The sequence below is a fragment of the Cetorhinus maximus genome, chromosome 13, assembly GCF_964194155.1.
Source record: "Cetorhinus maximus chromosome 13, sCetMax3.hap1.1, whole genome shotgun sequence".
Classification (NCBI taxonomy): Eukaryota; Metazoa; Chordata; class Chondrichthyes; order Lamniformes; family Cetorhinidae; genus Cetorhinus; species Cetorhinus maximus.
This window is the reverse complement of record NC_135891.1, coordinates 108,179,824-108,206,781: the sequence shown is the minus strand read 5'-3', so window position 1 is coordinate 108,206,781 and position 26,958 is coordinate 108,179,824. Positions and strand designations below refer to the sequence as shown.

Sequence of the window (26,958 nt, the reverse complement as noted above, 5' to 3'; positions counted from 1 at the left end):
TCCTATATGTTACTGTTGAGATGCAGTGACTGTGATCTGAAGCCACTGGGTTCTGAGTAGCCCTTTAACAGTGCTAATGAAGCCATTGGCTTTCAGTGGCTTTCATCACAAGGAGGTCTTCCTCCTTTCTATCTAAGCAGACACCTGTTCACTCCTGTGGCAACAAGAAGTTAGAGGGTGACCCCAGAAAGGCCCCCTCGTGTTTTGCCTTCTTCCTCACTGCAATTCCCTGGCCTTCCTTCCCCGCTGCCCACCTTGTGTTCATCAACCCCACCCTCGCCTCACAGCCCACCCCCGGTTGAAGTGCTAGTTTCTGAAAGCGGAGGCCTGCATGAGCACCACAGCACAGTGGCATTCTTCGGGACAATGTGGGCAAAGAGCAGGAGCAGACCAACCCTACAGCCCCAGCAGAGTAGAGTTCATTGCATCATGTCTGGCACAGCGCCATGGCAGATTGGCTATGTATGTTGCACTCACCTTGAAGTGAACCGAGGTCTGACCTGTGCACACCAGCCCTTTTCAGACGGGTTTGAGGCTGACGTAATTTCCTGCTGGCGTGATGCAAGATTGGAAGGCTCGGCAAGGTTCCAACGAGCAGCTGTTTTAATGAGCATTCATGAGATGTTAATGAATGCAAATGGCATTCACGTCACTAGTCGGCGGGATAACCAACCATCGGGAGAATTGCAAGCTATTTTAATGCTCGCGGATTTCTGGCTTTTTGCCGGCCGCTGGATTCTCCGCTCCCGCCCGCCACGAAACCTGCTGCGGGTGGGATGGGAAAATTCTACCCGCTGACTCTGTTTCTCTCTCCACAGCTGCTGCCAGACCTGCTGAGGTTTTCCAGAACTTTGTGTTTTTGCTGGAAAATTCCTCTCTGACCCCTTTAGGTCACCAAAACCAGTTGGATAAGACCGGTCACCACAGCGACTCTGGGATGCCCATAAGCGGGGTTGTTAGGGGCTCAGGAAGGAAATGGCTGCCTGTCTTCTCTCCCATCTCTGGATGGTGTGTGGAGTGTTTAGGGGTAAGGGTGAAAAAAATATAACCATGAGATGGACCGTTATAACAGACTGGATAGCGAGACTGCAAAAAAAAAGTCATAGGCTGTTTAGGTTTCTCACTTTTTGAAAATTCAGTCTGTTTTGACTTATCAAATTGATCTTCTTCTCCAGTTCCATTCCAGAAGTTATGTCACGTTGCAAGTGAAAATCTGGGGCACAAATGTGTTTAAGTTGCCAACTTGTGCTTTTGGAGCCAGGATCTGCTGTATTTTTATGAATCCCACATGGCCCTTTAGACTCACTCCTTGAAGCTTGTTGTGATGGGGAGTGCCATTTCACCACCCACTTCATCATCCTTCATCAGATTGTTGTTAGTCTGCCTCTTCATTAATGTGTGAATCTTCAAACTTGAGGCTTGCCCTTGTGGGGCATTCTGGAACGAGGGGCCGTAGGTTTTAGGCTAAGGGTCGGTAGATTTAAATTAGAGATGAGGAGGAATTACTTTTCTCAAAGGGTCGTGAATCTGTGGAATTCACTGCCTCAGAGTGCAGTGGATGCCGGGACGCTGAATAAACTTAAGGAGGAGAGAGAATTTTTAAATTAGTAACGGGTTGAAAGGTTATGGGGAGAGGGTGGGAAATTGGAGTTGAGGCCGTAATGAGATCAGCCATGATTGTAATGAATGGCGGGGACAGGGTCGAGGGGCTGAATTGCCTACTCCTGCCCCTAGTTCCTATGTTATTCAAAACTAAAAGTGATCAATTAGCTCAATGAGCAATACAATCATCTCAAGACACGTTTAAGGTGGACTGATAGGGTCAATAACAGCAAAACAAACTTATATTTATATAGCACCTCAGAAGTCATAAAATGTCCCTCAATGCATTATAAAACAAAATATGACACCAAGCCACATAAGGAGATGTTAGGGCAGGTGATCAAAAGCTTGGTTAAATAGGGTAGGTTTTACTGAGTGTCTTAAAGGAGGAAAGTGAGGCGGAAAGATATAGGGAGAGAATTGCAATGCCCTAGGGCCTAGGCAGTAGAAGGCATGGCCGCCAGTGGTGGGGCAGTTAAGATCGAGGATGTTCATGAGGTCAGAGTTAGAGGTGTGCAGATATTTCAGAGGGCCATGGGGCAGGAAAAGGTTACAGAGATAGGGAGAGGTGGGGCCATGGCAGGATTTGAAAACAAGGATGAGAGTGAAGACTGAGATGCACCTAATCCCTTGTTTCAGCAACAGGCTGGGAAAAATGAATTTAGGGGTCACCATCCATTCATAATTGCCCAATTACTAGTGGGATGGGGTTGGATCCTGGTCACCAGTTTTTTGGGACTTATTGATCCAGTTTGCACACTTGTTTTGGGATGGCTGAGTTGGTACAATAGACAGACTTGATCAGCAGACAGTTCTAAGGTGGAACACATTCTGTTTATTTACAAAGGTACTCAACAGCTACACTTGTGTGCTTTCAACTCAAAACCTGTCCGCATGCTTCTCCTCACTAACTCAGACTACTGAATACAGAGGTAGCTCGCACTACTCCTCTATTGGTTACGTAAGATCATGTGATGTTCCTTTATAGCATCCTTCTCAAAAGTGTGCTATACGTTACATAAAACCATAATTACCGCAGCCGGGATTTGTCATCAGTCTATATTATTAATGTAGAGGGAGACGGTGGCGTGGTAATCCAAAGGCCCAGGCTAATGGGAGCAGGGATCAAATCCCACCAAGGCAGCTGGTGGAAATTGAATTCCACTAATAAATCTGGAATTGAAAGCTAGCTTCAGTAATGGTGACCATGAAACTATCATGGAATTTCGGAAAATTCACTAATACCCTTTGGAGAAGGAAATCTGCCATCCTTTCCTGGTCCGGCCTACATGTGACTCCAGATCCACAGCGATGTGTGGTTGACTCTTAACTGCCCTCTGAAATGGCCTAGCAAGCCACTCAGTTCAAGGGCAATTAGGGATGGGCAACAGATGCAGCAATACCCACACCCCATGAAACAATAAATAATTTAAAAAAATTAAGTTTAGGAAGTAGAGACATCATGAAAACATGAAGGAGGATTAGACATTGTACAGAATGGTTATAGTAGTTCATACATAGCACTTGTATATAATGATGATGGTATGAATGAGCATTAAATATAGCGTGTAATGTATAGAAACATAGAATGATACAGCATAGAAGGAGGACATTAGTGATTGAGTTGGCTCTTTGAATGGCCTATCTAACTATTTAGTACCATTTCCTGACCCTTTACCTGTAGGCCTGCATATTTTCCCCCATTAAGTGTCTACCCAATTCCCCTTTCATAGTTATTTTTGAATCTGTTTCCACTGGCCCTTCATACAGTGCATTACATTTGGAACAATTCTCTGTGTAAAAAAAAAAGTTCTCCTGTTCTCTTGCCAATTACCTTAAAGACATATTAGTCAGGGCTACATATGACAATGCTTAATCATCATTTAGATCTCAATCTTTGAGCACAATGAATAAGCATTCTCACCATTCCCTGGTTTATCCTCCAACACAAGTCTGGAGATTAGTCTCACTCAGCATCCATCCTGCACCTCCTTCAGGGGCCCTCTGAACAGTGACAGGAAACCCGACCAAGGGTGTTAGGGCCAATTGAAATGCTCCTGTACTGACCTGGTTGACAGCAGCCCACTTGACAAGGACTTGAGGGTTCGATCTGGGACCTTTCTGGTCTGAATAGCTCATGTTCAACAACGCATTAATTCACTGACCATTTCAGCTTATTATCTCTTAGATATGATTTCATTTTGGTGCTTCACTGCACTACAAGGAAGAGTTTTTTTTAAAAAAGTTACACAATCAACATAGTTAAAAATCAGTTAACGTTTTGAGTCCGTATGACTCTTCATCAGATGAAGATGCTGTCAGACCTGCGAGTTTTTCCAGCTATTTTTGTTTTTGTTTCAGATTTCTAGCATCTGCAGTATTTTGTTTTGCTTTTAATTAAAAATCAGATTTTCTGGCTGTTATCACAATGCTGGTTGTGGGATCTTGCTTTGCGCAACTTAATGGTCATGTCTCCTACGTTACAACAGTGACTACACTTTAAAAATACTTCTTTAACTTTAAGGGGATGTCCAGAGCATGGACCATGTGGTCGATTTGTATAAGTGTGCGGACCCTTTAATTTTTCTCGTGCGGTGACTTAAAGGGGCAAACTTTTGTGCAGCCTGCGCAGGAACTTCTGGGTTGCTGCGCGGCTGTGAGGGCACAATGGTCCTGAGGTTGTGAAAGGCGCGATATAAATGTAAGCCTTCTCTTTTCCCAGAGGAAGCTTGTATTGTAGTTCTGAAGGTTAATGCTGAAGAATATAGTAGAATGAACGACCTGCAACATATTGTGAAATACTGTAGAGTCGTAGAAATCAATAACCAGAAAAGTACTTAGGAGAAGCATTCATTAGTTTCATATATTAAAGATTTAATGTGCAAGAGGTAAGATTGCTGGGTTGGCGCAGAGGGCTTCAACATTGCATTTGCTAGACACAATTTTACAAAAAAAAATGTAGTTATACAAAATAGTCAACAGAGGGCTCCACATCTTCATGGAATTGTCATAACGAAATAATAAGCATATAAAAATATATTTTTGCCCACATTTCTCTTTTCTTTTACAAATACAACACTGCTATTGCAACATATTAATGCAAAACTGATTAACAGCTTTTACCAACACTTGCATAAGAAGCATTTATTTTACATTAACGCAATTATATTTTCCTGGGGAAAGTGTGTTTGTGTAACATGAAATGCTTATATATTCTGAGATACTCCTTTCTCTGGTCATTAAGGGATTTCAAGCCAACAACACGGTTAAAATGTTTGCACGCAAGTATACAGTAGTGTCATTTGAAAGTTTATCATTTTGTGAGTCCAGGAACTAATTTTCAACAGCAACATAGAGTTCCAACACCCCAAAGCACTTCACAGGAGTGGTGTCAAACAAAATTAGAAACAGAACTCTCTGAGGAGATTAGAACAGGTGACCAAAAGCTTAGTAAAAGAGGTAAATTTTAAGGAGCGTCCTAAAGGAGGAATGAGAGAGGAAGGTGGGGAGGTCTAGGCAGAGAATTCCAGAGCGTAAAGCTGAGGCAGATGAAGGTACCGCCAATGGTGGTGCAATTAAAACCTCGGATGTGCAACAGGTTACAATTGGAGGACTGCAAACATTTCGCAAGGCTGTAAGGCTGGAGGCGATTACAAAGATAAGGAAGGGGCGAGGCCATGGAGGGATTTGAAAAGAAGGATGAGAATTTCAAAATCACAGCGATGCTTAACCAGGAGCCAAAGTGGGTCAGTGAGTACGGGGGTGATGGGCGACAGTTAGAACATGGACAGCAGAGTTTTTATTATGACCTAAGGTTTATGGAGGGTAGAAGGTGGGAGGCTGGCCAGGAGTGTTTTGGAATAGTCACGTTTTGGGGTAATAAAAGCATGTTTCAGAAGCAGATGAGCTGAATTATCAAAAAGTATACCACGCCAGCTGTGTAAATGTACAGCACATTACTAAATAATATAGTATTTCAACACGCTGTGTTTTAACATACTATTAGTGATCGTTACACAGCAGTGATGATGAATCATCTGAAACAAAGGTAAATGAAACTGCTCTGCTTATGCTGGCCACTGGGTGGAGACAGTGTGCACATTGTTACATTTTATTAAGGCCATGGGCAGGGTTTTCAGGTCGTCGGGTGGACAGGCCCAGGACCGGCCAGGAAACGGTCTGCAGCCCGCGATCGGCCCCCTGACCGTGACTTCACGCTGGCCGGCTGTTAACGCGCGACGAAAAGCTCAGCGCTGCCGGGGTGGGGGGTTGGGGGTGTGGGAGGAGGGTGAGCACTGAAGTCTGTGCAGGCAGGCAGCTGCCTCAGGGAGCTGAAGAATTTTAAAATCAAACGTAAAGATTTTGAACACCTGAAAAAAATGTCTCCATGTAGGAGTCGCTCACACGAACGTAAATAAAAATTAAGTCAAAACTTTTTTTAAAAATTAATGTCGGAAACCTCATCCCACCCGTGGACAAAGCGTCCTCAAAAAACGCAAAGGCCGCCTGGCCGATTCGCCCATCGCTGTTAATTAATACATTAATGGCCTTAACGGGCCTCTTACCTGTCAGCAGGTGTGCTGCTGACTCTCGCCCCGCCCGCTGGCTGAAATGTTGCGCCAGTGCGCGATGGCGTCGGAATCTTCGCCCAATGCCATCGCACACTATTTTACACCTGATCGGATCGGGCACTCACCCGCCCGCCTGTGGAACGTAAAATCCTGCCCCATAAGGCGTAGGAGCAGAAGTCGGCCAATGGGGGGCATCGAGTCTGCTTCACCATTCATTGAGATCCTGGCTGATCTGATAATCCTTAGCTCCACTTTCCTGCCTTTTCCCCATAGCCCTTGAATCCCTTAGTGATTAAAAATCTGTCTATCTCCGCTTTGAATACACTTGGCGACCCAGCCTCTACAGCTCTCTGTGGTAAAGAATTCCACAGATTAACTACCCTCTGAGAGAAGGAATTCCTCCTCATCCCTGTTTTAACTGGGTGACCCCTTACTCTGAGATTATGCCCTCTGATCCTAGACTTTCCCACAGTGGCAAACAACCTCTCAGCGTCTACCCTGTCAAGCCCCCTAAGAATCTTATGGTAGGAATGTTCCCCCGGTCAGGGGGGGAAGTTCAGGAGCGGGTGAGTGCAGACATGCCTCCAATCAGAGCCCCCGATTGGGATTGCACTGCCATTTTACATGGGCGGGCCAATTAAGGCCCGCATGCACACAAAAGAGCGCACTCATCTCCCTGAGGCTAAGTGCTGCCTCAGGGAGATCGGCTCCACAAGAAAAAATCTTAAAAACAGAGAAAAAAAACTGTCACACATTTGGGACATGTCTATCACTTTTAAATACACTTTAATTACATTTTTAAAAACCCATATAAAACCTCATCCCGTCCGTGGATGAGGTTTCATGCTTTTTCTGAAGCCCGCCAGGGCTCCCAGCCTGCCCGCCAACCTTAAGGTTGGAAGGGCAGGTCCATTAATTACGTTAATTACTTTGTCAATGGCCTCAATTGGCCATTGACAGGTCGACAGCTGATTCAGCTGAGCCCCCGCCAACCTGAAAATTGAAATGAGGCGCGGTGAGGTCGGGAGTTCCGCCCGGCATCATCCCGCGTCATTTTACGCGTCAGCGAGCGGACCCCGCCCCCCCATGCGCCGACCGGGAAATCCTGGCCTATATGTTTCAATAAAGTCACCTTTCATTCTTCTAAACTAGAATGAGTACAGGCCCAAACTACTCAACCTCTCCTCATAAGAATATCCCTCCATACCCGGAATCAACCTAGTGAACCTTCTCTGGACTGCCTCCAATGCCAATACATCTTTCCTTAGATAAGGGAACCAAAACTGTTCACAGTATTCTAGGTGTGGTCTGACTAGTGCCTTGTATAGTTTAAGCAAGACTTCCCCATTTTTACACTCCATTCCCTTTGAAATAAAGGCCAACGTTCCATTTGCCTTCCCTATTACCTGCTGAACTTGTAAGCTAGCTTTATGTGAGTCATGCACAAGGACCTTCAAATCTCTTTGTGCTGCAGCTTTCTGTTCTATTCTTTCTCCATTTAAATTATCTTCAGCTCCTCTATTCTTTCTGCCAAAATGCATAACCTCACATTTTCCCACATTATATTCCATCTGCCAAGTTTTTGCCCACTCACTTAACCTTTCTATATCCCTCTATAGACTCCTTGTGTCATCCTCACCACTTGCCTTCCCAACTGTTTCTGTGTCATCCGCAAACTTGGTGATAGTACATTCACTTCCCTCATCCAAGTCATTAATATATATTGTAAATAATTGTGGCTCCAGCACTGATCCCTGTGGCTCTCCACTACAGGTTGCCATTCTGAAAATGTCCCCCTTATCCCAACTTTCTGTCCTCTATTAGTTAGCCAGTCCTCTATCCATGCTAATATATGACCCCCCAACACCATGGGCTCTTATCTTAAGTAGCCTTATGCGCGGTACCTTATCAAACGCCTTTTGGAAATCAAATATGTTACATCTACTGATTCCCCTTTATCTATCCTGCTTGTTATCTCCTCAAAGAATTCTAATAAATTTGTCAGGCATTATTTCCCCTTCATGAAGCCATGCTGACTCTGTTTGGTTAGGTTATGTATTTCTAAATGCTCTGCTATTACATCCATTATAATAGACTCTAACATTTTCCCAATGACGGATGTTAAGCTAACTGGCCTATAGTTACCTGTTTTTGTCTCCCTCCCTTTTTGAATAAGGGTGCTACATTGGCAGTTTTCCAATCCTCTTGGACTTTTCCAGAATCTAAGGATTCTTGGAAGATGACTACCAGCGCATCCACCATCTCTGCAGCTACTTCCTTTAATATCCTAGGATGCAACCCATCAGGTCCAGGGGACTTATCGGCCTTTAGTCCCATTAGTTTCCCTAGTATTTTTTCTCTAGTGATAATTATTGTATTTACTCTCCCCCCCCCCACCCTTTTTCCCCTTGATTATTTAGTGTTTTCGGAATGCTGTTAGTGTCTTCTGCCATGAAGACTGATGCAAATTATTTATTGAACTCCCTGCCATTTCCTGGTTCCCCATTATTTCCCCAGCCTCATTCTCTAAGGGGTCTAATGCTCACTTTGGCCTCTCTCTTCCTTTTTATATATTTAAAGAAACTCTTACTGTCTGTTTTTATATTACTTGCTAGTTTACCCTCAAAGTTTATTCTCCTCCTTTATTATTTTTTTGGTAATCTTTTGTTGGTTTTTAAAACTTTCCCAATCCTCTGGTTTACCACTAATCTTTGCCACATTGTATATTTTTTTCTTTCAATTTGATACTGTTCTTAATTTCCTTGGTTAACCATTTGTTGGTTTATCCCATCGTAGAATCCTTCTTCCTCACTGGGAAACATCTTTGTTGTGAGTCATAAACTATTTTCTTAAATATCTGCCATTGTTCATCAGCTGTCTTTCTTCTGCTCAACTCCTTTCCCAGTCCACTCCAGCCAACTCTGCTCTCATTCCTTTGTAATTACTCTTATTTAAGTTTAGCACAGTTGTTTCCAACCCAAGTTTCTCACTCTCAAACTAAATGCTAAATTCTACCATGTATGGTCACTGTTTCTTAGGGTATCTTTTACTCTGAGATCATTTATTAAACCCGCCTCAACACACATGACCAGATCCAAAATAGCCTGAAGCCTGGTTGGATCCAAAGCAATGCATAATTTTAATTTTTTTCTATTCTTTCATGGGCCAGCATTTTGTTGCACATCCCTCATTGCCCTTGAATGAACATTTCAGAGGGCAGTTAAGAGTGAACTACATTGGTGTGGGTCTGGAGTCACATGTAGGCTAGACCGGGTAAGGACAGCAGATTTGCTTCTCTAAAGGACACTAGTGAACCAGATGGATTTTTATGACAATGGCTGATAGTTTCATGGTCACCATTACTGAGACGAATTTTATATTCCAGATTTATTAACAATTTAAATTCCAATGGTTGCCATGTCCCCAGAGCATTGGCTTGGGCCTTTGGATTACTAGTCCAGGGACATTACATGATGCCACCGTCTCCCCGTATTATATTAAGCATATAATGAGCAGATGCTAATAAGTTGAAGGTATGGAAATGATCGATCTATATATCTGCAGTTGACTCAGGCCTGTGGCATCAATAGAGATTAATTCATTGCACTTTCCATACACCATAGCTATCCAGTGTCTATTCTTCAGATGTAATGAAATCATTAATGTGTGATAGTTACCAGAATATTTCAATTAGTTACAAATATAGAATTCACAGCTTCGGCTTGGAATATTATCACAAGTTCGCAACGGGTCCCAGTTTCTGACCCAGGGCTCCCATTGTTTTATAGACAATGCCAAGAGTTTACCTTTCTCTTCCATTTCAATTTTAAATCACATCTTCGCTTTTCTTTTCATTTCTCCCATCGTTTACTTCTACATTCTGATTCAAGTTTTTAACTTCTCGTGTTTTGTATGTTTGCTATCACTTCTTATCTTGGCCTACTTCTTTTTATAGGTGGGGCCATAAAGCCTTCCAGCACAGGAGGAGGCCATTGGGCCTGTCCTGTCTGTGCCATCTCTGTCCAATTAGCCCCACACTCTATCTTTTCACCCCCTATCCCTGAAAATTATTCTTCTTTTGAGTACCTATCCAATTTCCCTTTGAAAGCCACTGTAGATTCTCATTAGCTTTTCATTCTCTCTTCTTGAATATTTCCTCCTTTTCGCACTGTTCTTCATTACAAAGTAAGGCAGGAATATTGCGAAGCAATAGTCCAGCAAACTGAGTGGCACGAGACAGAGATAGATGAACACTCCTGAACTACGGTCCTCCAGTCAGAATTTTGTATTTGCACCAACTTTTTCCCTCACATTTAGGTATGAGAGGAACATCTATCTTACGAAAGGAAGCCGACATGAGAGAAATAAACAGCTAGACGGTCAGAAATATCTAAGCCACTGAGATGTTTAGCAGTAGAACCTGCAGAGGCTGGGAGGCAATATTAATAATGGATGGTGAAAAACCTGCAAGAAACAGGGAAATAAAATGTTAAGTGTAGGATTTAAGCACCATAGGAACTGATTTTCTCCAGAGTAGTTCCAACTTATAAGCAAAGACAAGTAAGTTTTTTTAAAGCTAGGGGCAGGAATAGACCTTACGGCCCATTGAGCCAGCTCCAATGTTCAATACGACCATGGCTGATTTTCCACTTTCCCGACAACTCCCCATATCCTATGATTTCCCGAGAGACCAGAAATCTGTCCATCTCAGCTTTAAATATATTCAAAGTTGGAGCATCCATAACTCTTTTGGATAGAGAGCTCCAAAGATTCACAACCCTCTGAGTGAAAAAACCTCTCCTCACATTAGTCCTAAATGATTGGCCCCTTATCCTGAAACAGTGCCCCCATTGTTCCCCAGCCAGGGAGAGCAACCTCTCAGTGTTGCACCCTGAATCTAGTATGATTCATTGAGATCACCTCCCATTCTTCTAAGAGACTATACACCCAATTTAGTCAGCCTCTAATCATAGGACAATCCTCTCTCATCCTCGGACCAATCTAGTGAACCGCTGCTGGACCACCTTCAATGCAAGTACAATATATCTTTCCTTAAATATGGAGATCAGAACTGCGCACAGTATTCCAGGTATGGTCTCACCGAAGTCCCATCTATTTGTAGCAAGACTTCTTTATTCTTGTACTCTAGTCCCCTTGCAATAAAGGCTAATGTGCCATTTTGCTTTCCTAATTGCTTGCTGCACCTGCATATTAACTTTGTGTTCCTGGTGTGAGTCCACCCAAGTCCCCCTGAACATCGGCATTTGCAAGTTTTATGCCTTTTAAAAAATATTCTGCTTTTTTTACCAAAGTGAATAACACAGAATAACTGACTTTTAACAGTGTAGAAGGAGGCCATTCAGCCCATCATGTCTGCACCAGCTCTCCAACTGAGCGTTATGACCTAGTGCCACTGCCCTGCCTTTTCCCTGTATCCCTGCACATTGTTTCTATTCAAATAATCATCTAATGCCCTCTTGAATGCCTTGATTAAACCTGCCTCCACCACACTTCCAGGTAGTGCATTCCAGACCCGAACCACTCGTTGTGTGAAAAAGTTTTTTTCTCATGTCACATTTGCTTCTTTTGCAAATCACTTTAAATCTGTGCCCTCTCATTCTTGATCCTTTTACGATTGGGAGCAGCTTCTCCCTATCCCGCTCTGTCCAGCCCCCTCATGATTTTGAACATCTCTATCAGATCTCCTCACGCTTCCCTACATTATACCCCAACTGCCGCCTTGTTATCCACTGACTTGTCTATTGCCCTTTGCAGCCTCCTAGTCCTGGTTGAAAGTTATAATATGGTCACGATCTTGATGCCATTGTAGGGAAAATTACTAAAAGCCCCTACTGATTAGAAGAAACTATTATTACAGTACATGTATTGATCAATATTTTGCCTGTTATATATGTATTTTAGAATCCATAATCAACATTGAAATAACCACTGCTCCTTAATTGAATGGCCTGCATGTTTATAACTGTAAAGTTGGAGAGAAGATATTAATACACATGCATTCTACAAGTGCCAATTCTACATTTTGCATTACACTTGCAGTTGGCTCAATATTAACATAGAATTCTAGTGTATTTATAGGAAATTCCTGACTATTATTGTGATTGAGACATAAGCCCATTTATTCCAAGTGCCCAAGATTGGGTTTTAACACCAGTTATCCATGGTGAGAATAAGGGTAGGTTTCTCTGAGTATTTTTCTTTCATTTCATCACGGGCTGCATTTCAGGAAGTAGCAAGGTGGTGACTTATTAAACTCTTAATTATTTTAAAGTTACTTTCAAGCAGATCTCACTGCGCTTTACAAACATTTAAAATGAAGCGGATAAAACTTTGTCTCACCTTCACCCACGTCGATTATTTTGTTTTAAAAATGTGCATTTCCCTCAGCAGTAGAACGCGTGGATTGAACCAAAGCTTGTTTTCTTGGACATATTGGCAATGTAACTTTTGACTGGCATTTTGAGTAAAGCAAAATCATGAAAGCATAGTATTGGCCGATAATAATGCTGCTGTTATCGCTATTCCTATCTCTGTAACCTCCTGTAGCCCTACAGCCCACAGGGATACCTGCACCCCAATAAATTGGGCTTCTTCCGAATCCCTGATTTGACTTGCTCCAGCACTGGCATGTATTGTAATATGGGTTCTTTAGATGTCTGAATGATGAGGTCTTGAGACTTGGATCCACTCCCACATTAACCCTTTGCTCTGTTGAGCACCTTTACCTTACAGTGGCATGCAGGCACACACAACATCATATAACAGCATGCATGTCTTCAACTACCTTGACCTAAGTGCTGGAATTCCCACCCTAAACTTCTCCAACTCTCTACCCCTCTCTGCCCTACTTTAAGACACTGCTTAAAAAGGGAGGTAGAGAGAAAACAAGGGAATTATAGACCAGTCAGCCTGACGTCGGTAGTGGGGAAAATTCTAGAGCCCATTGTAAAAGATTTAATAGCTGAGCACTTGGAAAACAGTGGCAGAATCAGACAGAGTCAGCATGGATTTATGAAAGGGAAATCATGCTTGACAAATCTACTGGAATTTTTCGAGGATGTAATTAGTAGAGTTGATGAGGAAGAGCCAGTGGGTATGGTTTATTTGGACTTTCAGAAGGCTTTTGACAAAGTCCCACATAAGAGAGTAGTGTGTAAAATTAAAGCGCATGGGATTGGGGGTAGTGTATTGAGATGGATAGAAAACTGGTTGGCAGACAGGAAACAAAGAGTAGGAATAAAGGGGTCTTTTTCCGAATGGCAGTCAGTGACTAGTGAGGTACCGCAGGGATCGGTGCTGGGACCCCAGCTATTCACTATATATATGAATGATTTAGACAAGGGAACTAAATGTAATATCTCCAAATTTGCAGATGACACAAAGCTGGGTGGGAGGGTGAGCTGTGAGGAGGATGCAGAGATGCTTCAGTGTGATTTGGACAAACTGAGTGAGTGAGCAAATGCATGGCAGATGCAGTATAATGTGGATAAATGTGAGGTTATCCACTTTGGTAGCAAAAACAGGAAGGCAGATTATTATCTGAATGGCTATAAATTGAGAGAGGGGAATGTGCTATGAGACCTGGGTGTCCTTGTACACCAGTCGCTGAAGGTAAGCATACAGGTACAGCAGGCGGTAAAGAAGGCAAATGGTATGTTGGCCTTCATAGCGAGAGGATTCGAGTACAGGAGCAGGGATTTCTTGCTGCAATTATACAGGGCCTTGGTGAGACCACACCTGGAATATTGTGTGCAGTTTTGGTCTCCTTATCTGAGGAAGGATGTTCTTGCTATAGAGGGAATGCAGTGAAGACTGATTTCTGGGATGGCGGGACTGACATATGAGGAGAGATTGAGTCGGTTAGGATTATATTCGCTGGAGCTCAGAAGAATGAGGGGGGATCTCATAGAAACCTATAAAATTCTAACAGGACTAACAGGATGTTCCCAATAATGGGGGAGTCCAGAACCAGGGGTCACAGTCTGAGGACACCGGGTAGACCAGTTAGGGCTGAGATGAGGAGAAATTTCTTCACCCAGGGAGTGGTGAGCCTGTGGAATTCACTACCACAGAAAGTAGTTGAGATCAAAACATTGTATGTTTTCAAAAAGGAGTTAGATATAGCTCTTGGGGCGAAAGGGATCAAAGGATATGGAGAGAAAGCGGGAGCAGGCTATTGAGTTGGATGATCAGCCATGATCATAATGAATGTAGGAGCAGGCTCGAAGGGCCGAATGGCCTACTCCTGCTCCATTTTCTATGTTTCTGTGTAAAAGCTGCTTCTTTGATCAAGCTTTTGCTCACCTGTCCTAACATCTCCTTATGTGGCTCATTGTCTGATTACGCTCCTGTGACGCCGCTTGAAATGTTTGATTACATTAATGGAGCGATATAAGTACAAGTTCTTGTAATTGTTACATGAACATATGAACAATGAGGGAAGGAAAAGATACTTTGGCCCACTCAGCCTTGTGCAAAACAGTATATTCAGTTTAATACACCAGGACTCTAATGGATATTTAAGTTCATCAAGAATGGAAAACCATGTAACAGTTCCCGTTCATTTATTGTATCATTTGACTCCTGCAGTGTTTTACCATGACTGCTGTCTGGGATATTGTGAATCACCGGTAACCGGTTTTGCTCTTCACTAGAAATAATTTGAGATAAGCACGAAAGAAGGGACTGACTGGAGTCTGATGGGACAACAGCAAATGTTGGATTGCTGTGTCTTTTGTACTCATTTCTGGTTATCTTGCTATACTCCAGGGCAATATAGAGGTTCTGGAAACTTTCCTGTGGATCGGACTCATTTTGCCAGGAGCTGAAGTCCTGTAATGATTGCTTGGTGCTGCTGTTAGCTTCATTTAAGCTGTTGGTCTCAGTCTTTGAATAGTGCCCATGTTTTATCTCTTGTATCCAGTAATAATTCGTGCCACTGATATTGTCTTTGGTCAGGCCGCCACAATGGACAACCTGGACTGGAGTCTTTGGACTCGGCTCCTCTCGAAACTCTTTTACATCCTTTTAAAACAGGAAGTAGGATAAGTTAGAATGGTTGCTGTTCTGTGAGGTATCTGCCAACATCTATCCATTATAGAAAGCTGTCTACTCCCTACTTAACTATCTTGTAGGAGCATCATTAGTACAAAGATTGCAACGATTCAAGAAGATTACCCAACATCAGCTGCTCAGTGGAAATCAGGGTTGTGTCAGTGTCACCCGCATCCTGTAATTATGAGTCTCCTAATGCTAATGTCATCTCTTTGGCTTAGTAGGCTTGTGAGACAATAGTGGGCAATAGTAGATGATTTCAAATTGGGTCAACAGTCTTTACCTCAGCAACCATCAGCAAAAATCTGCGCTTATACAATACCATTTCCATAACAAAACTGCCTAAGCTCAATATCAACCATAGAAGCGCAGAAGAAAACCATTTGACCCATCATGTCTATGCTGGCTCTTTGCTACAGCTCCACTGTGAAGGTTACAACTGATGCTCTAAACAGGAAAACAATCAGGGAGATGGTTTAACCTTGTGTGTGGTAAGCTGCCTGAGCTACACTATCATAGTTGATCTGGATAACTGAATTTTTATAACTACTGCTGTTTTATAACTGCTGTTGATTTCTTAAGGGGTATTGCTCTTTATGTGACACTATTTATATGAAGAATCAACAGGGCTGCTTTTCCTCTTGTGATAAAATCGCTTGTAATTCTCATGCATGAAGAACGATTAATTGGACAAGAATTACCTCCCATAATTTCTTTGGCATCCATTGGGCAAGGGTACTATTTGCAGGATCTGGAATGTTGGGCCAGAAATGTTTCTTAATTCTGCAGATTCAAGAGATAAACGGACAACAGAATGCTGCTTTAATATGATGCCTCCAGATCTGTCTTACAGATATTCTGCCTACCATAGTTCACACATTGTGACATGTTGAAACACATTGCTGCCACATACCTGTGTTGCTGGTAGATACAGGTTGCTATAGTAATCAGTGCCATCAACAGAGAGAATAAAAAGATAATCATCAGGAAGGCTTCAACTTCGCCATCATCTGGAAATGGGAAATGTAGCAGTTATTAGTGCTAAAGCACCAAGGTAACAACTTTTCACGATGCAAAACTAATGGGTGGAAACATGCACATTAAGTAAGAGTTACCTTGAGCAAGCACTCATTTGTAAAGTACAGTGCAGCTCGACAAAAAGTGAATGGAGGTTGGCTTCGTTCCTGCTTCCACCCCATTTATGCCTACAATGATGGCTGTACGTGAGTGAACTTTGTACATGATTTGCTGAAGCCAAGCCTCAATTAGGTAAAAACAAAAAGCTAAAAGCTACTGCAGATGCTGGAAATCCAAAACAAAAACAGAATTACCTGGAAAAACTCAGCAGGTCTGGCAGCATCGGTGGAGAAGAAAAGAGTTGACGTTTCGAGTCCTCATGACCCTTCGGCAGAACTGAAGTATAGTTAGGAGAGAGGTGAAATATAAGCTGGTCTAAGGTGGGGGGCGGGGGGAGAGATTGGGCTTTGCTAGACTGTGAAGTGTGGGCCAAATGTGTAACTGAGATTTGGGGGCGTTCATGAGACCTAGTGGGTGCAGCAGAATGTCATCCACATCCACAACCCCTCCTAGATGCTGGAAGAGGCTCTGAGCTATTTTTGACTCATTGAAGTCAATGAGGAAAAAAAATTGGATGGACCACAAAGCGGTCTGTGGATTTGCTATTGCCCGTTCTGCACCCGTGTTCGGTCAAGTCAAATTTACACTCTAAAAAATTTGTAAGTTGTAATTTCCTTGAAGAAAATTGTTTTCACATTGCGTACATATTTTGACATCTTTGTAGCCCTTTCACATAAAAGACATATTCTGCAGCAATTAAACTCAGCAGAACATTGTGTACCAGTAAAACTTTAATATGTTTTCAGTTATTTAGTAAATTACTTAAATAAAACTCCAGAAATATGCTGTTTTTTATTGTAATGAACATAAGAATTAGGAGCAGGGGTTGCCCATTCGGCCCATCAAGCATGCTCTACTATTCAATAAAATCATGGCTGATCTGATTGCGGCCTTAACTTCACTTTCCTGCCTGTCCCCTATAAACCTGGAGTCCCTTGTCAATCAAAAATCTGTCTAACTCAGCCTTGAATATATTCATTGACCCAGCCTCCACTGCTCGCTGGGTAAGCGAATTCCAAAGACCAATGATGCTCTGAGAGAAGAAATTCCTCCTCATCTCCATGTTAACTGGAAGACTCCTTATTTTGAAACTATGCCCCCTAGTTCTAGATTCCCCCATGAGAGGAAACACTCTCTCAGTGCCTATGCTGTCAAGCCCTCTCAGAATCTTATATGATTCAATAAGATCACCTCTCATTCTTCTAAACTCCAATAAGCATAGGCACAATCTGCTCAATCTCCCCTCATTAGACAAGCCCATCATTCCCAGGAGTCGGCCGAATGAACCTTCTCCGAACTGCTTCCAATGCAAGTAAAACCCTCCTTAAGTAAGGAGGAGATCAAAACTTTACACAGTACTTCATGGTAACATTTCTTTTAAACCTTGCAAAACTACGAAAGGTCTTGGCATTCAAGTTATAATTCTTACCAAACATCTTGGTTGTAATGGCTAGGTTGGAGCCAGTGGTGCTCCCTCCATCTGTGGAGACCATAATGTTCACGTCATACTCTGTGTTTGCCGACAGACCAGCAAGGATGTAATTGTGTTCAGATCCATTTACGACAACAGCTGTGGGGAACAGAAGGTAAATACACCCATTGGAGTTAAAGAAATTATGCAGATAAACCACTAAATAAAAGGTGAGGAAACCTTGGGCCTGAATTTTCCGGTTGGCGGGAGTGGGCGTAGGCGGGCGTGGATCTGATCGCCGCCTGCGATCGGGTCCGCGCCGCCATTTTACACGGGTGGGCCGATTAAGGCCCATCCAGTGTATTTCTCAACTCCCGAGGACAGTGGGAGTGGGCGGGCGGCAGCGGGACTGCAATGGCTGCCGGGTCCAATGGCGACCCGGCGGCCTATTTAAATGAAGGCCTGGTGGCCTTTTCTAGGCTGCTCACAATGGCAAGTGCAAGGCCACAGCAGAGGGCTTCTGGTGAGCAGGCCAGGCTGGAGGGTAGGGCAAAGGGACAGGCCAGATCAGAGGGTAAGGTGGGGGGGGGCCAGTGTGACCTTCGTTTTTCGGATGACTGCCTTGCTGCCCTCCTCAAGAGGTGGCAGCATGGGGGGAGGTGCTGGTTCCCCAGGATGGGAGGAGGAGGCCCCCCCCACATGACAAATTGCGCCTGGGAGGAGGTGGTGGAGGTGGTGGAGGTGGTGAGCTCCCGCGACGTGGTGCGGCGCATCTGGATCCAGTGTCGCAAGCTCTTCAATGACTTGTTGCCCTCTGGCAGGGTGAGTACCATGTTGGCACTGGTCATGTAACCCAGCAGGTCGGCTTACCCCTCTGCTGCCTCCCCCTCCCACCCCAAGTATGAGTGGCGTGACTGCATTGAATCATTGAAAGCATTTGTCCTATGCTGGGTGGGCCAGCAGATACTGCCCATGCTGAGGTCACCCTGAGAGGGTGATGAGGAGATGTATTTTGCCCCCGCATCATGTGTTACACTGATTCCCACATAACTGGTTTGGGGACAACCTGGAGGAGCTGCACCTAGGTGCAGACTCAGAACTCCAGGACATGTCCTAGTCAGGGTGATGAGATGGTGGGAGGGGAGCTTCAAGGTGGTGTGGCAATGAACCATCTGCTGCCCTCTGCGCTCCATGTGCTTGCGCCTCCTTGCTATAGGAGGATATACTGTGTGGTGCCTAATGTGATGTAGGCAGCATGTGGCCAAGGGGGTGTGGGGGGCCGTGGGGAACAGGCCTGGCACTTTTGTGTGAGTGTTTGGCAGCAGCGGAGTGAGGAGGCACTGGAGGCCTGATATGTCCCAGTCTAGTTGGGGTGGGCTGTGCACGAACAGAGTCCATGTGCAATTTGCTCATCTCATTTTCAGGAAAAGAACATTCATAACGTGGCAGAGCGGGTGAGGACTGGCGGTGGCCAGGCGCAGATCACTCACCATTCTAAGCCGTTTCGAGCAGGAGGCGCTGGATCTGGAGAGGCGCCATGCGCCAAGGTTCACTGGTGTTGGTGAGGCTGGGCTGCCAGGTATTTATGCCCAACAGTGAGGTCAGCATTGTCCTCGCAACAGACATAGCACTGCTGAATGTTAATTGATTTAATTTTGCAACATGGCTTGACCATTGGTTATAGAAGGATGAGCGCATAATGATCCAGGGGACAGGAATGGACTTTGTCATTGTCTCCACGCTAAGTGATCCACTGTTCTTGTTCTTCCTTTCAGCATCATTGGAGCAGGGCCGGGAGTAGGAGCAGCAGAGACCCCCTCTCACACCTGAGGGGCCTGAAGTCTCACCAGCGTCACACCATTTCTGCCAGGCAGGCACCAGCGCAGATACTAGCACCTCGGTGGGAATTAGAACATCGGCTAGTGTCCCGGGCCACAGTGGTGAGGGCACTTCACAGTCGCTGGAGGAGCTGGCAGAGACAGAGAGTGCCCATGGTGCCAGCAGTCGGAGGACTGCAGGGGGCCAGGCACATGCTCAGTCGGTGCCTGATGATGTGCCTCTGGAGTCGTCTGCAACACAGCAGGTGCAGGAAATGCAGCCGGGTGTGTGGGAGCATCTGGGGGAGATACATGAGGGTATGCTTGGCTTGGTCTCCGTGGTGGAGGAGTCTACGCGGTCAATCGCCGAAGCAATGAGCCTCATGTCCGAGCGCCATGCGTCCTCCATGGAGAGAGTGGCGACTCTCGTGGAGACCCTACTCCAGGAGACCCATCAGGGCTTCCTGGGAATGCGCTCTGACCAGCAAGCTCTCACATCAGCATTGACCTCAGCTGGTCAATGCCAATGTGGGAGATGGTGTGGGCATCAAGTTTCCCAGCTCAGTGCCCATCCATCCACGGTGAGCAGGGAGGTCTGAAGCGACCTCACGTCGGTGCAGCAGCTGCCTGTTGTTTCTGTGGGCTCCTCTCAGGGCGCCCCGGATGAAGGTGGCAGCTTCTCTGCCCCTCTCCCAGTGACCATATCATCCGGTGAGGCTGCGACGACTGGGGAGATGCCAGCTGTGGAACTGGCAGCTCCCTCCCAGGCAGGGCCAGCACAGGCTCCACGGGCCAGATGACGGCCGCCAAGGTCATCGAGGCCAACAGGACAGCAGAGTCAGCAGGCTGGCTCAGATACCACTCTGAGCAATGGAATAGCACCAAGACATAGTACCCGGAAACAAATGCATAAGGCACACGACGGGTTTTTCACTGGTGCTTTTGTGTTGACCCGAGATAAGGTCCTTATGATTTTATTGGATTTTTAACATTATTGGGTTTTTTTTTGGAATAAGTTGCTTTGCTTAACACATTAAATTCAGAGATGTCACCATGGCTGAGGGTGCCTCTTTTCTTCTACATGTGTATGGTTTCCAAAACTGTAATGAATGCTTTGTTGGACATTCAGCTTCATTAACAAGGCCCTTAGTTACTGTTGCTAAACTGGCAGATTTTGCACTTAGGTGTCAAGTATCGAGCCAACGGCCCAGGCTTGTCCTGGTGGTCCATCGGTGGTGTGCTAGCTGAAGGTTCATTGGATTAAAGCCTCCTGGGTGTCTCTGCCTCCCTGCAGGATGCCCGGGTCAGCGTCTACCCCCTCAGCATTTCCCTGTGAGTGTTCATCCTCAGACTCACTGCTGGACTCATCGTGTGCAGCCGCAGACACTGCGTCGACGTCTTCATCGCCCACTGCGTCCCCCCCTTTCCAGCGCAAGATTGTGGAGAGCGCAGCATGCAACCACTATCACCGAGACACGATCTGGGGGCTACTGGAGTGCGCCCCCTGAGCGATCCAGTCATCAGAAGCGCATCTTGAGAAGACCGATGGTTCTCTCCACCACAGCCCTTGTGGAGTCGTGGCTCCTATTGTCGCGTTGCTCAGCTTCTGTTCTTGTATGGCGGAGAGGTGTCATGAGCCACCTTCTGAGGGGATAGCCCTTGTCACCCAGCAGCCATCCATCCAGCCGGGCTGGAGCACTGAAGAGCCCTGGCACCTGGGAGTGTCTGAGGATGTAGGCGTCATGGGTGCTCCCTGGGTACCTTGCACAGACTTGTAGGATCAGCATCCTGTGATCACACACTATCTGCACGTTCATGGAGTGGCAGCCCTTCCTGTTGATGAAGGCACTGGGCTCACCTGCTGGCGCCTTGATGGCCACATGTGTACAGTCTATAGCACCCTGGACACGGGGGAAGCCAGCAATGGCCGCGAAGCCTCTGCCTCACTGTGCCTGACTTGCCTGGTCGCAGCGGAAGTGAATGAAGGTCAATGCCCATCTGAACAGAGCATCTGTAACTTGCTTGACACAAGTGTGGACAGCTGATTGGGAGACACCGCAAAGATCACCCACCGAGCACTGGAAGGAGCCAGAGTCATAGAAGTTGAGGGCAGCTGTGACCTTCAGAGCCGCTGGCATGGGGTGTCCACCCACACAGTTAGGGGAGATCTTAGGCCCAATCATCTGACAGATAGAGTTGACTGTCTCCCTTGAGAGACGGAGCCTCCTTCAGCACTGCACCTCAGACATATTGAGGTAGCTGCTTCGCTGCCTGTATACCCTGGCAGCAGGATAGTGGCGTCTTCTGCGGCCCCTTCTGCCTTGGACCACTTCTTGGCCCTGTGCCCCTTGTGCCTGCATCTGTCCTCTGAAAGGTGGCTCCCCTGGAGGCTGAATGTGCACTCCTGGCCTCCTCCCCCTTCTAGCCCTCACTTCCTCCTCAGAGGAGGTGCCTCCAGTGGAGAGTTCAGCTCCCATTCCCAGGCTAAGGGAAGGCTTCCTGAAACCTGCAGGCCCAGAAAAGATTCCTCACTGCTGAGTGCTGACCTGAAGGTTAAGGGTCCAGAAAAAGCAGCTGGTATGTGTTTTGAAGTACTGCAGATCACACAGAAAAACTTCCAAAAATAAATACTTGATTGTGCACATGCACGACCCCAGTGATCCCTCTTATCCCGCCCGTGGATGAGGTTAATACAAATGTGTCCTACCCGCTTGCCCGTTGCGCCCGTGCGCCAACCCGAAGATTGCACGGGCGCTGAAAAATCGCCGCCGATTGAACACTCAAGGGCCTTAAGCGGCTCGTTAATTAATGGTGGGCGCGCGTCGGACATCATCGTGTGCCCGCCCAGCGAAACATCGCGATGGTGCATGGTGATGTGGGGACGCTCGCCCGATGTTACCGCGCGGCCATTTTATGCGCGGACTTGTGGGCCCCGCCCCCCCCACACGACAACGGGAAAATTCTGGCCCTTAAAGTCCAAAACAATTTTCAATCCAAACGAGTGTGATAAATGGTTAGTGGTCATTGGGAAAATAAATATATGACTGGAATTCCCTACCACAGGGAGCTGAGGATGCTCAGTCATTGAGTATAGTTAAGCCTGAGATCAATAGATTTTTGGCCACTCAGGGAATTGAGGGATATGGAGATAGTGTGGGAAGGTGGAGTTTAGGTGGAAGATCAACCATGATCTTACTGAATGCTAGAGTGGACTCAAGGGGCTGTATAGCCTACTCCCCCTTCTACTTCTTATGTTCTTCTATATATTTTACTCTACAGAAGATATTAAGACCAGTTTTAAATGAACTGAATGGCCCCTGCAGTATATAAATTTAATTGAGCTGATTCAGAACATGGTCATTTAAAAAAAAATACTTTTGTACTGAATGTTGCCAAGAAACCAACTAGCTGTCTGGAACACCAAAGAAACAGCCAACACACATTGACCGACATTAACTCTTAAAGCTGATATTGCAAAGTTGTTCCCAATAATCTTTCAATATCTAAAAACAGAGAGATTAGACCTTAACCCTAGATTGTCTAATCAGCATTATTTCAATCCCTGATTTAAAATAAGCAGGCATAATAATTGAAAAAAATGTCTTTTGTCTCTTTAAATCTAAGATGCCATCAGAGACCAGCCTGTCTATAGTTTTCTTGGGCCTAGTGATTAATTTTATAGAGGTGAGATGGCAGGGGCCATTTGCACCATATTACTGGTACGTTTCCTCATCCTATCAATTTTTTCCTTTGTGATTTCAGGCATGAGAGGCCTAGAAGAGTGGGAACTTCCGTTCAATGTCAATGTCATGTCCCAACTGATGGTAAACCCTAAGTCAAGAAGGTCTATTTTTAACATTTATTTTTTAAAAGTTTTCTCTTAGGGAAGGAAGTGCAGGATTGAGCCTAACCCACCCATGCTACCACTTCCCCACCCGCCACCCCCAACCCCATACAAGTTTACAGACCAGAAGGAGGCCATTCAGTCCATTGTGTTCTTGCTGACATTTTGCAGGAGCAATCTAAAATGATTCCCATTGACAAACACTCTTAATAGCCCTGTATCTTTCTCTGCTTCATCCTGTTTTCCATTGAAATGTGCAACACTCTCCACCTCAGCCTTTCCTTGTGGTAAAGGATTGCATGCAATGTAAAGGAATCCCTCCTAACCTTTCTCCTCATTGTTCATTAAAATTTTCAATTATAGACTTTCAAGTAGAGGAAATACCTTCCCTAGTCAGTCTATCAGTCACTTAGTAGTATAAATCTTGAATATTGCTGAAAAGAGAGACATGTTGCTGAAGATTTCTGTCTTGCACTCATCAGGACAAATGCAAGAATGCCAAATTTCTAATGATCAGAACAATTTATACTACAGGAGAAAAGGGTGGTTGGCAAGTCGACTCTGGTTGGCCGAGGTGTTGTCATGGAGAAAGCAACAGGGAACTATAGGTTCTCCAAGCTCGCTGGTAATTCAAAAAAGGCGTAAGGCTCGAACATACTCTTTTTATTTGCAGAGAATGGGTCTCTGTGTATGAATGTATGTTGCCTCCAGCAGCCTAAATAAGCCACATTACAAGCTCAGCTGATTATCTTAAACTGGTTGTTCGTGTAGCTATTAGGGCACTCGGGATTGTGCAGTTAGTGTTGCGCAATTGCAAAATTACACCTAACAGTAGATGTTTTGTTTTGGGTTTTGTAAGCGTGGGCAGCTGAATATGGTCTGCACTCTGCCTATTATGAACAACCGAAGGAACATGTTGTTTGATTCAATCAGCCAATCATTGGAATGTTTGGCCTTCTTACCTGACATCACACGGGCACTGAAATTCATACACGATGTTGTTCTATTTTGTGAAAAGCTTTGGCAACATGTCTCTCTTTTGAACAATGTCATTTATATTGTGCACTCTATGCCAATTGTGGCCTAAACAGTGCCTTCTATAAATATATTACTTGTTTTACTCTTGTCCTCTTATGCCACTAAAGTCAATGTAGTTCAATATCTCCACTAAAACAATCGTATCCTCAGGCTGTTCCAGTACCACAATATTTCATTTTCACTGCCTCTGGTACATTTAATAGCAGTCTCTGAGTGAAACTGAGCCATAACAATTCATTTGCCCAAATCATAACTAAAATGAATCAAAGCTATTGGTGGTTTTACTTACAATTTAGCTTGCCATTCCTGTTTTTGTACAATACTGTGTAGTTCCTGATAAAACCATTCCGATCATCAATTGGAAGCTCATCCCACTCGAGCTGTACTTTGGTTTTCCAGATCTGCTTAGATCTAACTGCAGGACTGTGTCGTGGGGCTGCAACATGAATAACTTCAGTGAGACCAAGCAGGATCTTTTAAAGTTATTTTCTCTCAATCTTTTCTGCCAATAGTTTTTATTCATTCATGGGATGTGAGCAAGGTCATATCCCATTGCTGGCAAGGCCAGCATTTATTGCCCATCCCTTATTGTCCTTGAGAAGCTGTTGAGCTGTTGAACCGCTGCTGTCCATGTGGTGTCGTTACACCCACAGTGCTGTTAGAAAGGGATTTCCAGAACTTCGACCCTTTGAAGAAACAACAGCTCAGTCCCAAGTCAGGATGGGGTGAGTGATCTGGAGGGGAACATGTATGGTGTTCCCATGTGCCTGCTGTTCTTATCTTTCTGGACGGTAGATGTCATAGGTTTGGATGATGCGGCTGAAGGAGCCTTGATAAATTGTTGCAGTGCACCTTGTAGATGGTAAACACTGCTGCCTCTGTGCACTGTTGAGGGAGGGAGTGAATGTTTAAGGTGGTGGATGGGGTGCCAATCAAGCAGGCTGTTTTGTCCTTCATTGTGCCGAGCTTTGAGTTTGACAGAGCTGCACTCATCAAGGAAAAGAAAAAAATATCCCCTCACGTTCATGACTTGTGCTTTGGAGATGGTGGACAGGCTTTGCAGAGTTACACATTGCAGAATTTCCAGCCTCCGGCTTCCCTTCCTCACTCTTTGTCGGGGGACTGTTTCATGAATGTTACTTTGTCAAGTGGCCATTTTTCAGGTGTGCATCCAAAAGGCCATGTAACCATGGGAAGCATCTGCATTAGGCCTCATCCTGTCCTCATCTGGCAGTCATATCTACAAACAGAATAGAAGATACTCCTCTTCTTAAACTGTGAAAAGAATATTTGAATTCAGAGGCATTTTTCTATTATTTTAGAGTTGTGTCACATGAAGCCTTTTCTAAGGAAATTGTAATGGCTGCCTGAATTTAGCTCTAAAGCGTTATCACATGTTAAGTCATCTGAAAGATAAGGAGAACCTTTATTATGTAATTTTTTTTTCAGCCATATGGACAAAATTGAGTTTTCCTATTTCTATCGGGTTTTAAAAATAGATTATTAGGCACTGGGACAGCCTTAGTTCCTGCAACTTTCTTACAGAAATATCAAAGTGTTAAAAATGGTTGAGGTTTTGATTGCCTGATGATTTAGAAGAGCTATTTCATTTTCAAAGCACAGAAGGCAGCCTTATCACCTTCCTGATCATTATTCCTTTCTTTCATCATCCCTTGGCTAGGGATATGGAAGCCTGTGAGCAGTTACATTCATTATTAAGTCTATGCTGTCAAATATTTGCTGAGAATAAGTGAAAGGGTGCCAGGCATAGAAGCATAGATTTGAGAGGTGACAATGCATTCAAGCACCTTGGGGAAGAGAGGGAGGTGGCGAAGGGGCCTTGCCCCTCCCTATCTCTTAATCTCCTCCAGCCCCACAACCCTCCATGATATCAGCACTCCACTAATTCTGGCCTCGTGTGCATTATAATCGCTCCATCATTGGTGGCTGTGCTTCAGTTGCCTAGACCCCAAGCTCTGAATTCCATCTCCATAGCTCTCCGCCTCTCCACTTCACTTTCCTTCTTTAAGGCACTCCTTAAAACCTAGATCTTTGACCAAGCTTTTAGTCATCTGACCTAATATCTCCTTATGTGGCTCAGTGTCATACTTTCTTTTATAATGTCACGTGAAATGCCTTGGTATGTTTCATTGCATTAGAGGCACTATATAAATATGACAACAGCTTCCAAGAACAGATGGGTCATGAGTGGGGCTTTCCAGTAGTTTTGAAAGGGAGGCAGGGCAGTGCCAGTTGTGAGTGAATAACCAGTTTTACATTGTGTTTTTTATAATTCTAGCACTTTTTCTTTCTGGTGTCCAGGACATTACTGCAGGAGTTCCTCAGGGAAGTGTCTTCGGCCCAAGCATCTTCAGCTGTTTCATCAATGACTTTTCCTCCAACACTTGGTCAGAAGTGAGGTTGTAAGCTAATGAATGTCATTCACAACTCCTCACATATTGA

The 26,958-nt window shown here is 44.8% G+C and overlaps 1 protein-coding gene across 4 annotated transcripts in view; it reads right to left on the bottom strand.

Moving 5' to 3' along the window:
- Nucleotides 1–14,392: 14,392 nt before the first annotated feature.
- Nucleotides 14,393–26,958, bottom strand: part of LOC144688928 (interleukin-6 receptor subunit beta-like) — a 117,254-nt gene continuing 104,688 nt past the window's right edge. For 2 of the 4 annotated variants that reach the window (XM_078555965.1, XM_078555964.1), the window contains 5 exons: nt 24,785–24,931; nt 17,815–17,955; nt 16,162–16,258; nt 15,950–16,031; nt 14,394–15,218 (listed from right to left, as the gene is read on the bottom strand). In XM_078555965.1, the coding sequence (XP_078412091.1) occupies nt 14,703–15,218; nt 15,950–16,031; nt 16,162–16,258; nt 17,815–17,955; nt 24,785–24,931 (983 nt within the window). In that variant the 3' untranslated portion in view covers nt 14,394–14,702. Of the gene's footprint in view, nt 15,219–15,949; nt 16,032–16,161; nt 16,259–17,814; nt 17,956–24,784; nt 24,932–26,958 lie in introns of all 4 variants that reach the window. The other 2 variants (XM_078555967.1, XM_078555966.1) reach the window with 2 other exon arrangements.